At 35.9% G+C, this 18,485-nt stretch overlaps 3 protein-coding genes across 3 annotated transcripts; 1 reads left to right on the top strand and 2 right to left on the bottom strand.

Annotated features, from left to right (window-relative positions):
* The first annotated feature begins 3,616 nt into the window (after positions 1 to 3,616).
* Positions 3,617 to 6,229, top strand: LOC113289288 (lysM domain receptor-like kinase 4). Its single transcript, XM_026538509.1, has one exon. It carries the CDS (start codon positions 4,117 to 4,119, stop codon positions 6,091 to 6,093), a length of 1,977 nt encoding a protein of 658 aa, XP_026394294.1. The 5' UTR covers positions 3,617 to 4,116; the 3' UTR covers positions 6,094 to 6,229.
* Positions 5,936 to 8,756, bottom strand: LOC113289287 (pentatricopeptide repeat-containing protein At5g66631-like). The gene is made up of 2 exons (XM_026538507.1): positions 6,645 to 8,756; positions 5,936 to 6,074 (listed from the first exon to the last, which is right to left on the bottom strand). The coding sequence occupies exons 1-2, from the start codon at positions 8,634 to 8,636 to the stop codon at positions 6,039 to 6,041; spliced, it is 2,028 nt and encodes a 675-aa protein (XP_026394292.1). The 5' UTR covers positions 8,637 to 8,756; the 3' UTR covers positions 5,936 to 6,038.
* Positions 8,757 to 8,913: 157 nt separating this feature from the next.
* LOC113289289 (protein DA1-related 1-like) lies at positions 8,914 to 13,384 on the bottom strand. The gene is made up of 12 exons (XM_026538510.1): positions 13,079 to 13,384; positions 12,400 to 12,539; positions 12,017 to 12,107; positions 11,392 to 11,557; positions 11,166 to 11,286; positions 10,891 to 10,974; positions 10,460 to 10,579; positions 10,146 to 10,358; positions 9,971 to 10,033; positions 9,757 to 9,872; positions 9,621 to 9,679; positions 8,914 to 9,494 (listed from the first exon to the last, which is right to left on the bottom strand). The coding sequence occupies exons 2-12, from the start codon at positions 12,511 to 12,513 to the stop codon at positions 9,172 to 9,174; spliced, it is 1,470 nt and encodes a 489-aa protein (XP_026394295.1). The 5' UTR covers positions 12,514 to 12,539; positions 13,079 to 13,384; the 3' UTR covers positions 8,914 to 9,171.
* Between the last annotated feature and the right edge of the window lie 5,101 nt (positions 13,385 to 18,485).

Genomic DNA, 18,485 nt, shown 5'->3' with positions numbered 1-18,485 from the left:
TATTGAGGAGCTTAATAAGAAAATGGAGTTTCTTCACTCCATTAACTCCTTGTCTATTCTTGAAATTAAGGATATTTAGAATAATCTGGATATCTGGTATAATATAATGTATAACTACTAGAATCATCTCTCTAAAGATAAATTCGTTAAAGATTTTGATAGAAACACTTCCTTTTTCATCAAACTGCCAATAATAGGAGACATGTTAATCATATTCACACTCTTAGGGATGATACCAGACTGTGGATTGATGATAGTTCCCAAATTCACAATATGTTGATAAAGCATTTTAAAAACATAAGCACTTCCTGTAAAGCTAAACATCTTGATCTTCTTAGTACTCTAATTGATCCCTGTATTAATCATAGTGATAATATTATGCTCACTAAGATACCTGATGAAACTGAAATTAAGAACACTCTTTTCAATATGAATATGTGGGGCTCTCCAGGCCCTGATGGGGTTCCACCAGGGTTCTTTAAAGAGCACTGGGATATAGTCAAGACTGATATCATCAATCTTGTCCAAGATTTCTTTAGGAAAAAGTACTTGCTTAAAGAGCTGAATTACACCTATATTACTTTGATCCCGAAGGTTCAAAACCCTTATACTCCTGGTGATTTTCAGCCTATAAGCCTTAGTAATACTACGTATAAAATAATTTCTATAATTTTAACTAACAGACTGAAACCTTTACTTCCTAAGCTCATTTCTCAAAACCAGTCTGCTTTCATCTCGGGCAGTCAAATAACTGACAATATTATTATAGCGCATGAAACTTTACATTCTATGAAAATTTCGAAAAAAAAAATGGAAATATGGCTTTAAAAATAGATCTGTCCAAAGCGTTTGATAGAATAAAATGGGATTTTCTAAAACAAACTCTTCTTTCTTTTGGTTTCTGCAATGACTGGTGTTAGCTTATAATGCAATGTGTTTCTACTACTTTTTTCTCTGTGCTTTTAAATGGAGTGCCTAGTGAATTTTTTTTTGTTATTAGGGGTCTAAGGAAAGGAGATCTGTTATCTCCTTACCTGTTTATCATTTGCATGGAAGTGCTTTCAAAGATGCTTTTAAAAGCTGAAAAAGACAACTTAGTGTCTGGAATTAGAGTCACAAAAACTGCCCCTTATGTTTCTCATTTGTTCTTTGCGGACGATTGCTTCCTGTTTTCTAAAGCCAGTTTGAATGAAGCTAAAAACTTGCTCAATACTCTTAATCTCTTTGGTGAAATGACTGGTCAAGTTATTAACTTTCAAAAATCAGGGATTTACTTTTCTCCTAAAGTTCATAATAAACATTGTAAGATTATTTCTAAAATATTTAAAGTTAGAAAAATTTCCAAAAACGATAAATATCTAGGAACTCCCTTGTTTATTGATAAAAAAAAATTAATAATTTTGAACCTTTACTTAATAAGTACTATACTGCTTTTCAAGGTTGAATTAGGAAGATGTTTAATCATGCTGGTAGAAATGTTCTTATTAAAAATGTACTTAGTGCTTACCCTAACCACCAAATGCAGTGCATGTACTTCCCAAAAAAAACTCTTGATAACCTAGATAAAGTCCAAAGGGACTTCTGGTGACAAAAAAAGAATAGAAAGAAATGTTATTATCCTAAGGCGTGGCCTAGTATTACCAAGGATATTCGCACAGGAGGACTGGGAATTAGAATTCCCCATAAACATAATCTTGCATTGATTATTGAGCTGGCTTGGAGATTAATTCATAATCAAGAGCAACTTTGGGCAAAAATTTTAAAGCATAAATACTTTAAAAAGCATAATCCTTTAAGAAAGACTAGGAAATATAAAAGTTCTTGGATTTGGTCTAACATTAGGAAAGGATTAGAAATTATTAAGGCTAATAGTGTTTGGCAAGTTAATAATGGAAATGACACGAATATATGGACTGACTTTTGGTTGCCTAATCAAACTGTTCCTCTTATCCCTATTGCCACTGATGATAATATACCTAAATATGTAAGTGATCTGTTTAGTAGTGATGGCACTTGGAACACAAATATGGTCACTAAGTATATTCATCCTTCTTTTCATAATGCAGTCTTTGCTACTTGTTTTAACATTAGTATGCGTGATAGAGTCAGATGGAATTCAACTAAGTCTGGGAAATTAACTACTAAGTCTGCTTATAACTTTATTATTAATCTGAATATTGATAAGAATGAAGCTAAATTTTGGAAACAAATATGAAATTTAAATATTAGACTTAAAGTTAATATGTTCTGTTGGAAAGTGGTTTCTGGTGCTCTTGCAGTTGCTCTAGGTTGTAATATGTTTAGATATATTAAAGATGCTAAACCTTATTGTTTACTTTGTGATTCTAATGCTGCTGAAGATGAATTACATCTGTTTGTGAATTGTTCTTTTTCTAAAAAAATCTGGGATGCTTTTGATTTGAATGATATTTATAATCTTCAAGGAAATCTTAATATTTTGAACTAGTTTAATTATTGGATGAACAATAACTTTTTTAAAGTTAAACAAGATAAAATTTCTTATATCATTTGGTCTATTTGGAAGTTCAGAAATAGTGTAAATTTTGATAATGTTGTGCGAGTGCCTCAGAAGTTAATTGATTCTATTAAAACATCCTACCAGAACTATGAGCCTGCAAGAGACAAAAACACTAAGATGAATTCTGTTTATGTTAACAATGTGAGCAAGGATATTCATATGGAAAAAAGAAATGATTATGATTGGTTTATTCACTTTGATGCATCTTTCTTAGAAGCTGACTTTTCAATGGGATATGCAATATCAGTTTTGGACAAAGCAGGAAATAGGAGACAATGCAGAGCTGGCATATGATGGGCTTCATGCCCATTAGATGCTGAAGCAAAAGCAGAATTGGAAGCTCTTAGGTGGATTAAGGATTTAAATCTCAACAAGTGCTGCTTCATCAATGACTGTCAAGCCTTAATGAAGATAATGAATGAAGAAGTTAATCCTGAAGATCAACCATGGAGAGCTCAAACCAGCATCAACAGATGCAAATTTTCACTTTATATATGTAATTCGGTTTTCTTTTTGTATAAATCTAGGAAGTTTTTAGATTTCGAAGATAGACTAGCTAAAGAAGTAAGAACTAGGAGATCTCTGAATCCTTTTGAAATATCTATGTTCCTAGAAAGGACTAATATGAGATTAGATCCCATCTTATGTAATGAACACTTCCTCTATAAATAAATAATAGTCTTCTTAAAAAAAAAAAAAAAAAAAAATTCCATGTACCATATCATGTGAGACTAGTTCAAGTAAAACTGTAAGGTCCTCTCCCCACAACATAGTAACCCCTATCATCTGGAAAATCGTAGTCCGGATAATAAGATTTGGAAGGTATGGGATTCTCTTGTTGGGTGTGCTTACTTTTTCAAAGAGAGCGGGCTAATTAGTCAAACAGACAGTTTCAATCTTCCATGGGGTCCAAAATTAAACAAAACCTGCACTTTTATTTGCCAAAATGCAACGCGCTGGCCACTATAGGACAAATGCGCAAAATTTGACCGGATTAAAGGTTGACCCGCAAAAGCAAAGCTGTTAAAATCACCACCGAGATTGGAATTAATTCATTCACTGGAGTCGATATCAGAGTTAAATAAGCATGCGTCGGCAAATGTAGACTGTATTATTGATGTTTCACACATTTGTTAATCCTCCATTTATTTGATTCAGCTGAAACCTTATCATCTTATACTAGTTTATTCAATATGTTATGCAAATAATTCAATCGAGTGAACACGAATACAAGATAAGAGATTCTGGTCAACGATTTCCCAACCTAACTCAACTCCTCTATTGAACTTTTGGAACATATTTTTCCTTCGAAATACACACCAGACATCTTCTTCACCTTCTAGTAAACTTGCTTGCTTGAAAGAAGAAGAGAATGACGGATGTGCTTGGGCACTACTACCTCATAGGTGTTGTTTTCGGTCAACTTAATCCTACGATATTACTAGGTTTTCAATCTTTGAAGAAATAAAAGTTTTTGCAGAACCCATCTTTGAGCAGAAACATATTTTCTTCTTATAACAATTTCTGAAAATTGTAGCTCACTTATCAATAAAACCTTCTATCATTTCTTTCTTGAGATGGGTCTGCTGCAGTCATTCATCTGTCTGAACATAATCTTTCTGGTTACTTGTTCGTCTTCTCAAATTCATGCCCAGCAACCTTATGATGGAAACGCAGCCGGTGATTGTACTAAAACAGATAATTCAACTTCTGTTCTTGGGTATACCTGCAACGGTCAAAACCCGAGTTGCCAAGCTTACTTTATATTCAGGTCAATACCACCATACAACACTGTTTCTTCCATTTCTCATCTTTTGGCTTCTGAACCCTCGCAGCTTTCTCAAATTAATTCAGTTGCAGAGACTGCAACCTTTCAGACGAACAAGGAGGTAATTGTTCCAATCAACTGTTCTTGTTCAGGTGAGTATTACCAAGTAAACTCATCTTACAGTATCCAGGAACTAGATACTTACTTTTCAATTGCAAATAGTACATATCAAGCTCTGTCAACCTGCCAAGCTCTTGAGGATCAAAACAGTGTTCCGGCTACATCATTATTGCCTGGGAATAGGATCACAGTGCCTCTTAAGTGTGCCTGTCCAACGAAAAAACAAACGGCTGAAGGTGTGAAATACTTATTGACTTACACAATCATTCCGGGTGATGATGTTCCGACTATAAGTGAAAAGTTTGGTGTGGATCCCAGCAGAACACGTGAAGCTAATGAGCTTTCTGAAGACGCTACAATTTATTTCTCTAGCCCACTTCTTCTTCCTCTGCAGATTCCACCTTCAAGTTCTCAGACCACAGCACCACCACCAACACCACCAATTTCCTCTCTCCCCCCACCTGCTTCTTCTGTTCCCCCATCAAATAAAAAGAACAAAACGTGGGTATATATTGTCATAGGGGTTGCTGCAGCAACTGTTCTGGCGCTGGTTGCATTCATCGTTGTTTTCTGTGTGTGCAAATCTAATAATACTAGAAGGAGCAAATATAATTATCAAAATAACATCACTGAAAGCTTTGATGGCTACGAGAAACCACAACAAAAAACTTCAGAGGAAGAATCGACGGAGTTTCTGAAAAGTATATCTGATATTGCACACGTCCTGAAAATATACAACATCAAAGAATTGAAATCCGCCACAGAAAATTTCAACCCCAATTGGCAGATAAAAGGTAAAGTTTATCGAGGTATCATAAGTGGGAACTTGGCGGCAATTAAGAAGATGAATGGAGATGTAACAAAGGAATTAAATGTACTCAAGAAAATCAACCATTTCAATCTGATCACACTTTCAGGAGTTTGTTTCGATGAGGGTCATTGGTATCTTGTTTATGAATATGCCGTGAATGGATCTCTGGATAATTGGATATTTTACAGCACACAGACACAGACTTTGAGCTGGACACAAAGAGTACAGATTGCTTTAGATGTGGCTAAAGGCCTTAATTACCTGCATAGCTACACCAATCCCTCCCATGTTCACAAGGATATAAAGAGCAGCAACATTCTTCTTGATGGTGATTTTAGGGCTAAAATTGCAAACTTTGGTCTAGCAAGGTCTGCAGAAGGGTATGAAAGCGAATTCGCATTAACAAGACACATTGTTGGGACAAAAGGATACATGGCACCGGAATATCTGGATAATGGTGTGGTATCACCAAAGCTTGATGTTTATTCTTTTGGTGTTGTGCTGCTGGAAATGATTAGCGGTAAAGAAGCTGTTTCTGAATCTGCCAAAGACTTGCTCTCATCCAAGACTTTAGACATTCTTGCCAAGGAGAACCCTGGAGAAAAGCTCAAGGACTTGATAGATCCTTCTCTTCATGAGAACTATCCTCTGGATCTTGCTCTTGCTGTTGCCAAGCTGGCAGAGAGCTGCCTACAAAGGAATCCAGATGGTCGGCCAAGCATGGATGATATTGTTCATTCTCTTGCAAGATTTCTAGATGTCTCCTTGAGTTGGGAGATATCAACTGGTAACTCGGAGAGCTATAGCTTTGCATCAACTTCTAGTGAAAAGTCTAACTGGAAAAGAGATAGTTAAGTTTTGAAAGTAATATGTAAATGCAAAAACAATCTTTACAGTGTTATTTTACAAAAAGTTTAATTATTTGTTTGTTGGTTGATAAAAATTACACCATTTATGAGGTATGAAGTGGAGCTGCATGCAATTGTCTTCAGTACAGTCTCTACCCTACTTGAAAAAAATGCCTAGGCATAAGTTATTGAAGTTTAGTCCATGATTGTAACCTATTTCAGTTTGGATAATTTATATTGCCCGTGCTGATAAAATGGACATCAAGACCACAATTTTGGTATCACAGCATTACTCTCACCAACAGAAACAGCATTTCTACATCCAAGTTCTAGACTTCACCAGACAAAAGATTTGCAGGTTCAAAACACTACTTACGGAAATCAATCAGCTATAAAGGTGATAAAAGAAACACTCACAAGTGGGAGTTATTATTACCACAAAAGCATAGAACACGTTCATGACGATTATAGCCCTATATTAGCAGCCGATGAGGAAACTGTACATGAATTGTTATATTAAGCTGCAAAGCTTTCAAAATGGCTGGGATGGAAACCTACCGGTGCTTCACAAGTCCGCCGAGAAGTCTGATTGCCATTGGTTGTAAAAGCACTGGAATATATATCGTATAATCTGGTTAAATCAGCCGCACTCACAGTCCAAACATGCCCTTCTAGCTGATGGATATCATTAGTTTTCTCCTTTTTCTCTTGTACAATAGCAGCCTCTCTCCGCTTTCCTTCTTTCCAAAGACTTTTCACAAGTAAGGCCTTCGTTGCACCATCAAGAATTAAATTGATGCTCATCATGTCTTCAAAAACTCTCAATGCCAAAGTTGCTGCCCCGTTCTTACAGCAAGCAAGGATAACAATTCTAAACATGTCAGTATCTGGGTCTAATCCACTCTGTCTTGCCATCCCAAAAAGCTTCTGAACCGTTCTCAAATCCCCTTCTAACGCGAAGTGCTGGATCAATCCAGTAAAAGTCTGGATATCTGGCAGAATCCCCGATGAAATCATCTCTTCGAGTAAACCCATGGCCTCCAAACCCCTTTTACACTTAATGAACGTCCTAAACAAAGATGAATACAGCAACATTAGATTGAATTTTGAAACTGGGCCAGTCAGCGATTCAATATCAGCTAAAACCTGTAAAGCAGCATTAGATTTCTTCGAAATGCCATAGAAGTCGATCATTAATCTCACAGTGCTAAAGGACAGACGCATTCCTTCTTGCTTGACCTTGAATAAGAGTCCGTTAACCAAATCAACATGCCCATGGCGTGCTAAAATGGCAATCAGCCTTGATATGGTGTAGACATCATGAGTGAATTCACCTGGCTGGTCAGCAACCCACCAGAAGAATTTCCATGCTGTATCTGCTTTCTTAAAACTCCTAAGAAGCTTACAAACTAACCTCGTCGTCCACACGAATTTGGCATCTTCCAACGCAGACACCTCATTGGGATTCCAATCACTCAACGCACTTGCCAAAGCACTCGGATCCAACCACGGCTTCAATCTCACCCCATCCACACTTCCATCATTCTCCACATCAATTTCATCCTCAACCCCATCTTCATCGTCATCATCACTATTATCTACGAAAAACTCAACATTTCCAATTCTCTCATCGGGTACCAATTCCTTAACAAACTCCTCTGTCTCCTCCAAAAACCCAGCTTCACGCATACAATTCAATGACATTCTCATAGCATGACCAGGCAAAATTCCATCATTTTTCATCTCCTTAAGCAACCACTTAATAACCTCGAATTGTTCAGTTTTTGTGAACCCTTCACTCAAAATCAAATATTGCTTCAAAGTACGTTTAATTCTCATACGAGGCAATATATCAAACACCTCCAATGCAGCTTCTAATTTCCCAGAACTCACAAGCTGGTCTATTACAACAGTATAAGTTCTTGTATTAGGGTTTATACCTTGACTAATCATCTTTCGGAACATCTCCACAGCTTTCAAATCCAAACCATTTTTCTTATAAAGACTCATAAGTAAATTATACGACTCAACACAAGGATGTTTCTTCGACTTTGAGAGGACGAGTTTGTAATCATTCCAGACTCGAAGAGCTGAGTCAAGATCACCAGCAACGGCGTTCAATCGAAGTTGATCCATAAACCTAACTCCACCAATATCTCCATATGCTCCATCATTAATGGCGTCAATAAGCTTCTGCAGTTCAGAAATCCGTTTTGATTTGGCGAGGATTTTAGTGACTGCCTGAAGAGTGCTTTGTGTATGTGAGAAACTGGGAATGGAATTTAGGGTTTCAGCAAGAGAGAGTGCAGAATCTGGTGAAGGAGCAGAACGAAGGGAGTGAGTTACAACGAATGAATCAAGTTTTGGATCGCTTAAGAGTGGACGAAGAAGAGCTGGAGTTGGTGAAGGGGATCGTAATGCGAGTCTAATGGAATCAATAAGTTTAGCTCGTTGCAGGTAATGGGATACCCTGTTGGGAAATGCATTGTTGGTACAAAAATGGCGAGACGAGGTTGTCGTTGCTGCGAGGAAGATGCGCTTGAAAATCATTCTGCGCGTTTCTGGAGTGTGGGTTCAAGGTTGCAACTTATAAACAGTGTTGAGTTTTGTAATTCAGTTCCAGCCCCCAGATATGATTGACTTGACTTGTCAAAGCGTGACGCTCGTGGATCAAAAATGCTTTTCCCAGTGATTGTGTAGGCGTTTGGAAATATTTCCTCGAAGGACATGCATGCCTTCCTCGAACAAATAAACAAATTTTGTTCATAATCAAAGAAAAATCTAATGAACTGCAAATGGGCGGTTCAAAACTTGAACTATATTTCAATTTTAGATATCTCATTGGCAGAGTTAAAAGTATACTATGTTTGTAGCAATCCAGACATGATTTCATATGTGACATGTATATATAGAAAACAATAAAGGTTTAAATATGTTTATTTGTGGCTGTTGAGAGCCTTTTCATGACATTTGCGACTCTTTTGCAAAATGATAATTATGCTGTAGCCCTAACATCTAATATGATAAGACCAAGCTTTATCGTCATCAATCAAATGGTGTTTCTGTTTTTCATTAAGTTTTTCTTTCAATATGGAAATGTCCCAGTCAATTTCATATGATCCAAGGTCCGGCGCAATCCGTACTTGAGTACTGCACTGTTACCCATTCTGAAACCATCTCCATATGCCGGTGATGTATCAGATTCAATCTGGTGTTTGAAAAAGTCCCCGAGTTTCTTCTCAAATGGAGATCTGTTTCCCTTCTTTGGTAATGTCGCAGAAGAAGAAGAGGAAGACGAAGTTGATGCTACATTGCTACCAGAGCCTGATATGATTTCTGATTCGAGCCACATGTGAGCAAGAACTTGGCAGATACCTTCTTCAACCTCAGGACTAAGTGTACGATAACCTGTTATCAAACAAACAAACACCGGAACCAAATCCTTAGTATCCATCTAAAAATCTGGAGCAACGTTGATGTATTCAAAACGTCTGTAGGCAAATAGTTAGTTGCGAGAGATACGAGGGGAAGAACCTTGAAGGCGCAACCATGCATGCATCAATTCATGAGCTAGAATCGACCCAGTCAGCAACCTGTAAGCAAGAATAGATTCAATCATGAATCAACTTAAAAAATTGCTCGAGCAAAAATGTTCGGAGGAAAGTAATACCTTGGGAGCCCATACAATATGAGAATGGCCGTGACCTCACACCGGCGGGTCAGCCTATATGGTTCTGTTATCATGTCAAGGATTTTTCCAGCTCCTATTTTCGGTCTCCTTAGAATCTGGTAATAGGAGGGGAAAACAAAAACATGTTACACTTGCTCTTCTGGCGAGAATAAGAATGAGACTATGACAGACTACGCAGCAGAAGATTTCTTACAGTGCTGACTGTTTGTTCTTCTGATAGACAGAGCCCTCTTGTCTCAGGCATGTGATGGTGGCCCTGTCAAAGTAAGGGAAAATCAGCAGAGGATCGAATAACCAAGATTTCTGGTTTAACACAAAAAGAAACCCTTGGTTTTGACTGACATAGTATAGGAGTTTGAAGTACTTACACTCTTTTCACCCTCCATGGCCTCATTTAAAGCTGATCTCTCAACCAAGAGTAAAGGGACCTGTTGCTCGACTTTCATATTTAAGCCTTCATAAAACTCCTTGATATCAAGGTAAAGAGGTTGGCATTCATTAGTATCCATGATTGAAGAATCCAAACACTCCAAACAGAGCCTCCGACCATCATCCAAGGAGATGTATTTTATGTCTCTTGGCTTCAAAAAATCAAGGGAAATGATTTTCAGTATTTAACATATGAAAGCAATTTTTGTTTCTCGACCAAATGTTTTAGTAGGAAAAGCACTTCTGCACTTACTTCCATTCGTTCACAGCTGCAACACCTTGGAGTCCCATCATGCTCATGGGCGGGACAGTACTTCTGAATCCAGAATGGATGGGCTCTATATTCAATAAGACCAGCAGCATTTGTTGGAATCTGTAAGAAAGACAATGGACATTAAGCACCACAAAAAGGAACATCACTGAGTACAGAGAGTTGCACCATAGTGGAAGTCGTAGTATACTTTATCATAGTACATGCTCGAATATATTGGCACACTAACCAATAAGAGTTGTATCTAATTAAAGAGAAGTTTCTCTACAAAATACTAGAATTCATAAAATGAAAAGAAACAGCAAGGAGAAAAACGTGTATTCGTCAGGACTTCCATAACGACAAATGGAACAGGAATCGATCTTATCAAAAGGAAAATCAAAAGAGCATCGCCATGACACAGGTATACATACAAAGGTCTTGCAGACATCACACTTCGGGTGATAATGCTCCTTATAGCAAGCTTTATGATAAGGGTAATTCCCAGACATTGAGAACTGCGTACGAAAGATAAAACGTAAGAATTAGTAAGTCCAGAATGCATAGCAAAAAGCTGATGATTCTGTATACTCGTGAAAGTACCAACAACAGAAGAACACCAATTAGATAACAACACAATCAAAAAGTTGTGTTGAGGGCATACTGAATCAACTGGAAAACAGATGGAAACTAGTTTCTATTCTCATACCTCGTAATCAGAAATTGGCTGATTGCAGGCGTGGCAACGAAAACATTCAGGATGCCAAACTGCACCCATGCAACTCAAAAACCGTCCATGACCAATCTCAGTATTACACCCAGCACAAATCCTACACATGATTTGGTTTGATAACCAGGTCAGATTTTAACATGAACATACCTAAACGCATGAGATCAGATGCACCGAGAAACAATCAAGTACAAAAGAAACAGACCTGAATCCTGTTAAAAAGGGGAATGGTATGGGTTGATGATATGTATTGCCATTTGGCACATTTCCACTATTTCCACTACGGGGAGCTGGAGGAGGAGATCCCAAGTTCATACTTTCTTGAAGAGCCCGAGCAAGTTGTTCATCTTCCTCCAAATGAGACACAGTTTCTATGTACACAAACAACAAGACAAACATGAGCAACAAAAATTGAAATCTTATATTATTTAACTAGAATTTCTGGAATTTTAGTTCATTGATTTAACATCGTCATCAGGTAGCATGGATACGAGAGAAACGCTATAGGACAGGACACTGTAATGTAGTGCAGAAAAAATATTTTCATATATGTAAAATCATCTGGAGTACATATATAACATTAATCATCATGTTACTCATTGCATTAATCATTCAAGTTCTGAGACAAGTTTTGGCATATACTTCTGGAATTTCTTAGCATTATCTTATCCCGTAACATATGAAATAACCAAAAGGACTTTATTATTGGAGACACTCAATGAAAACTCTTAAATTACAATAAGGTTGAGAAATGAGTGCTTAAAAGACATAGGAAATGAAGCATTTCCAAGAGTATTCGCAGTTACAGTCAGATAATCATAGCTACTCACCAACCACATTTTTCCCTTTCTCTTCTTCTTCTAAAAGGGAAAGTGCAATGGCTCGATCAATATCTTCAGTCTCAAACTCAGACCACGCATCCTGAAGTCAAGTTCAGACACATAACATTGTTAGCTGAGAAATAAGAAGAAATAGGAAAAATTTTATAGGCAATGCAACAGAGTCCTCCATCTACCAATAATAAATGGGATCATGAGATTAACATAAAGACCGAGGCTACAATGAAAAACAGAAACCCATCTAAACAACTTGAGAGCATCAACTATTTGCTGGAAAATTGAATCACAAATAACATTGGCATTCCAGCTTACAGGTGCTATATCCGTGTGACAGTGAAGAAACCTAACAAACAAACAAAAAGAACCAAAATTACCGCTGAATTAGTAGCAGGCTCATTCCAAACTTCCTCCTCCTCATGTTTCCCTTGATATTGCCCTTCAGATATTTTGTGGCTGGAACCTTTAAAAATTTTGTTCAGCCAACCCATAATGCGAGATGCTATCTGCTCATGTTCTGACACAATTTTCCTTCAAGAGTTAATATATGTCAATTACAAGGTTAAGCACGCACAACCGAACAAGAAGACGGAGACGAAGAAGAAGTTACATATCAAGAAACAATCAGCACTTGATTGAAAATATAGAGGAAGAGATGCAAAAGCTGTATCAAAATCGGAGTATCTCAATTTGAATTGTAACTAAAATCAGTTCTGGTTACGCATGAAATCTTCTATTAATGAAACTGAATTGATTTCTGAAGTGTTACTTGCAAAACATATGAACCTGATCCTAATCAAGCAACAACAAACAAAGAAATTACAAACAAGAGAATTGAAACCCACCAGACATAGAATTTCCACTCTATGATTTACCCAAAACATAAAATTTGCTTGAACAAGGTATCCATTAAACTTTCTTATGGTAAAAAAAAAAAGTGATGATTCTTCCAGCTCAGACAAAGTAAATCACAAATTCAGAACATGGGATTAACATAAAAGATGAAATTTTTATATGCTAAAAAAGAAGATTAAAACCATAGGATCTGCAGCTCACCTCGAAGAAATTGAGAATCTGCAAAGATGGTGGAAACAGACGAGACCCAAATCAGAAAAAGTTCTGTAAACCCACAAAAAGCATCATTTTTCCGTCAGACAGAAAGATATTCCTTATCTCCAATCAATCCCATTGTTTTTATCTATCAATCAGTCGAAGATCTATGATTTTTAGATACGCAACAAAAAATAAAAAAGCCCCTTTCTTTGATTTCCTTAGAATAACGATGAAGACAATGAAAATCAAAACTTGAATTGTACGCGAAAGGGGTCAAAAAGGAAGGAAAAAAAAAAACTAACACACATTAATAAATAAAAGAGAGAAAAAAACCCTTACATTAAATATTTTTGGATATTTCCTTAAAACCCCAAAAAAGGCATCAAATCCATTATAGAGGCTTCAAAAATCTTCTTCTCCTAGAGGGTTGCTGTTGTTTTTCTGCATGTGGGGTCCTTTAACTTTTTCACCTTCTTTGTAAAAAGAAATGAATAAATTTGTACTCTTTTTAATCTTCTTCAGATGTATTATGGGTTTCTGTAGTTTATCTTTTTCTTTCATGGAAGGATGAAAAAATTATCACTTTGAAGTAATCTTTCTTTTTTCTGAACTGCTAGTAGCTATAAAAGGATATTGCCCCCATTGGAGAGATTTGAAGTAGTGTAAAGTAGATGTGGTGGGAGGAGAACTGAGGAGAAAGAATCAAAAGAACAACTGTTTTTCAAGGAATAAGATTCTTTATCTATCCACCTACCAGAAAATTTTTAAAAAATGGAAAAAAGAATACCCATTTCCAGATTCCTTCACGGATGAGTCTCTGAGTATTACTGTAATTAACTTTTCTTCAGACACACTCTTTTAATTGGGTAAAAATTTTAAAGTACAGAACTTGAATACTATACAGCAACTTGTCTTAAATACAGTTGTTTAGCCGCCAATTGTGCTATGGCACATAGCTTCAAATTGGGTTTGTTGTCCTAAAGTGCGAAATTGATGGCATTCTCCTGCGGAATAGTGAAGGTTCATGAGCAACACTGGAGAATATACAGGAGTTAATCTGTTAATGCATGTGCATTGAAAATTGCGTAATGTGTGCTGTAGCTTAGTGTATGTGCTGTGAATAGTAACACGTCCAAATGAAGCAAGGAAAGTTCTGTACTAGCTCAAATTCTCACACACGTGAAGAGTCTGTCACATGCAAATCTATAACAGTATTCTGCACTCAACATCTAGCTTTGCAACTTCGCAAATGAGCTTCGGGAAGACGTTTCGTGAATTAAGTTCAAAATGCCCACAGTTAAGTCGAAATCCTGTGGTTTTGAGAGGGTGCAGCAAATCACTTGGCGCCTAGTGTCGACTGACTTGACTCTTTGAAATACTATCGCATAAAAGACTTGCTCTAACTCTAATTAAAATTTGTAATGTGTTAGAAAACAAAATGATGGTAGCTTTCAAACTTTTCATTAGGTAGATAATGTCTCTCTCTCTCTCTCCCAAAATAAACTTGGTTTATTCTCCACCGTTCTTTATCACAGTGGATAACAAAAGTGATAATAACAAAGATATTATCATACAAAAACCCAACCCCTTAACCCACCATTAAGCGTGACATAATTGCCTCGCTGGGAAGGTATATTATATACGGGAAGGATCCAACAACATGGTTAGAATGATATTTGATTGATATTTCTACCAAAAATATCAATCAAACGGCAACGAACTTGAAGCTAATTTTCTTATCACATAGATATTCCTTTTATAAAGATCTATCATCCGACCAAAAATGAATACTTCCTGAGACGCATATAGCCATCATCTACCACTTCTAATTTCAACAGTTGAAGATTAACGGTTGAAATTAAAAGTTATAGATGGTGAGAGTTCGTATCTTTGGAATGTGCTCATTTTTTATATGAAGGTAAATCTTTATAAGAGAGAATACGTCACTAAAAAAATTTTAGCTTCAAAATTATTATTGTTTGAGTTTTACAAGAAAAATAGCACCTGGACTCTCTATCCAGCCGACTACCTACCCTTTACTCTTTGATCTTTATATACATTTTCTTTTTCCCTGAAGCAAATTATACATTGACTTATCTTTACTTTCTATCCACGATGTCTTATCATCCACTTTAATTCAATATATATATAAATAAAGTACGAATGGTTATGGAGCTTTGTAATTCAAAATCTGTAATCATTTTGGGAAAAAAAATATGTATCATGATCATAAGAACCATATATACGGGTTGTTTGATAACCATTATCATAATAGATTATCAGCTCATAATCTATTATGAGTGGATTTTGTATGTGTTTGATAAACAAAATTTAAAAAATGAAACTTTTTTATAAATAGAAAATAGATGTTTTTAAAAATTGTTTAACAAAACTGAATCGAAATTTTTTCTTGTTTTTCTAAATTATCAAGAGAGAAACACACACACACAAAAATAACGTACTAAGAATACTAAGTATTTGAAGAAAGTATTTGTGAAAGTTTATAAAAAAAAAAAAATTTATATCAAAATCATTATCAATTAATGATAATCAAATTTTACTAAACAAGGTCGTAGTTATCAAAGAAATAAAACCCGTAAATTATAGTTTGCGACGAGCTATAGTTCGAAACTTATTTTAAGGCACTCAAATGCTTTGAGGCATACCTAATGGTGCCAAAATCGGGTCACTAAATAAAAAAACTTATCACTCCGTATCTACCCATATTTGATAATGGTATAACTACCCTTACATGATTAATGTTAATGATCATGAATTGATTAAATGACCGTAATGATTAATTAGGAATGTTAAGGATTGATTGAAATTAAATTATTAGTGATAAATTAGTGGAGAAATCTTATTTATGTGAGAGAGTCAGGGGGTTTTTGAGAGGAAGAAGAAAAAGTGAGAAAAAAACTTGAGTTTTGAGATTGTGGAAATTGAATTATTGTCCCTCATTTGATGGGCCTTCACAAATATCCCTAAGCCTCCTTACAAATATCCCTGATGGCAAAATTGAATTTTTTTCTAAAAACCTAATTATTATAATTCCTTACTTAGCCTGATCTCTTCGTTCTTGTTGACTTCTCATAACAGAGAACAAAAATGCAATGCTCTCACCACCATCTTCTCCATCTCTCCTCCATCATCACCATCTCGACTGCCTCCACAACAACCAGCACCACCAGCTCCGTTACCTCCGCCACCGCTATCAACAGATCTATTGCGGTTATGCTTTTTTTTTTAAAAAAATTTCAATTTTGTTAATATGTTCTGCTGCTGTTAAATCTAAACTGAGAGATTGAAGGCCGGAAGGTGAAATTAGGGTTCCTGAGATGAAATTAAGATTGGGATCGAGTTAGATTAGCAAAGAAGATTAAGGTTTTGTTCGATTTTGGGTCACAGTTAGTGATGGGAACTGTTGGTGCCATTTTAATGGGGCTTGAATCTGTGTTCGAGACCGAGTTGAACTGGGTATAAAATTGTGATGGGTTTTGCATTGTTTCCGTGAATAAAGAGAAGAAGGAGTTGATTCGGTATGCAATTGATCTGAAAATGGTGGTGAAGTCGAGATCTGAAAATGGTCTTCAAGCTGTTGTTGTTTATGAAGCTACATGTGATGATCATTTGTTATTGTTTATATGTTTTTATGGGATCAATTGTTGTTGTTGACCTATTTTTTTATGGATCAACTACGGTTGTTGATCCCATTTATGGGATGAAATCCTGTTGTTGACCCAATTTTTTATTGGATCAACTACTATTGTTGATCCAATCAACTCCTATTGTTGACAACATTTTCTTGGATTAATATAATCATGTTTGTAGTTTAAATCATGTAAATTTCTTCCAATGTTGAACTTGTGGTGCAATGGTGGTAGCATGACTGACTCCATATCATATGATGCGTGTTCGACTCACGCCAAGTTCAATCCATTTACATGGATCAACTTCTACTGTTGATCTTTTTTTTGGATCAACTACCGTTGTTGATCCCCTAAATTGGATCAACTTCTACTGTTGGTTATATTTATTTGGATCAACTACTGTTGTTGATACAAAAATATCTGAACCAGTGGCGGTGGTAGTGGCGGCGGCGGACTAGTGGTGGCGGCGGCGATGGACTGGTGGTGGTGAAGGAGTGGTGGTGGCGGTTGGTAGGTGGTGGTTGTTGAACGGTGGTGGTGGAATGGTAGATGAATATTGGTGGTGGTGGTGGTGGTGAAGTGGTAGAGGAAGAAATTCCTTTTATACCTTTTTAGGTTTTATTTAAAAAAAATATTATATGGGTGAGGGTATTAAGGTAATCTAATTTTAAATAGATAAAGTTATTAAAAAGTAGGGACATATTTATTGTTGTATAAGGATATATTTATTGGGTTTCAAAAGTAAGGACATATAAATAATGTACCCTTTGAGATTTTAGTGATTAGAAGTGTCCAAAATGTGTGATTCAAATCAGATTCACAGGTATACTTGTAGACGATGTTTGATCTCCATTTTTTATGTTTAATTCTTTAAAAAAAATTGAATTTTTACAACCTAGATCTATTGACCAGATGAATGGTTCGGCTGATAACTTGTTCGCCGAACCTAGGTATATTTTTAAAAAACATAGGTTCGGCTGACAAGTTTTCAGCCGAACTTCACTTTTGTAACTGATGAGTTTAGGTTCTGCTGATTCGAATAAAAAATCAAGCAATCGAACTAAGTGTGTTTTTTAACAAAGTGAAGTTCGGCTATCATTTTCATGATTAATTATCATCTGAACTGTTCTTCTGAAACATTAAAAAAAAAACGAAGAACAAAGATCTGGGTTTTAATATGCAGATCTGAAGTTAATGTCTTTGCACAACGCTTCACACGACTCATTTATATTTGTGGTTTTAATCAATGATCAAAGATTTATGAATCAACAATTAATCACCGACGAAAAATAAAATCAAAAAGGTTTGATGATTAAATTAGATTAGGAATGAAAGTGATTTTGGATTTTGGTTACATTAGGTTTATGTTTTAAAATTGAAGGATTAATTAGGATATACCGGAAATAATTGGAGATATTTACTGTTCATGCCGGCATGGAAAAACCATGTCGATTTTGATTGCTGGCATTTAAAAACCATGCCGACATAACAGTAAAATATCCCCCAATTATTTTTTATATACCCCAATTGATTATTCTTTAAATTTAGGTGAAAGGTATTTAAATAATTTAAATTAATCAATGATAATTTAGTAATCTGCTCATTATTAGAACACCCCATATAAACCCATCCTAGATAGGAAAATGGTTTTGTATGCCTCAAAATATTTGAACATGCCTCAAAAGAGAATTATATAATTCAAGGCCACTGTGAAAACTTATTTTAAGCAAAATATTTTCAAGGAGCCCAGGCCCATGGAC

The sequence above is a fragment of the Papaver somniferum genome, chromosome 6, assembly GCF_003573695.1.
Source record: "Papaver somniferum cultivar HN1 chromosome 6, ASM357369v1, whole genome shotgun sequence".
In the NCBI taxonomy this organism is placed as follows: domain Eukaryota; kingdom Viridiplantae; phylum Streptophyta; class Magnoliopsida; order Ranunculales; family Papaveraceae; genus Papaver; species Papaver somniferum.
Note: the sequence above shows the minus strand (reverse complement) of the source record. Positions and strands in the feature narration are given on the sequence as shown.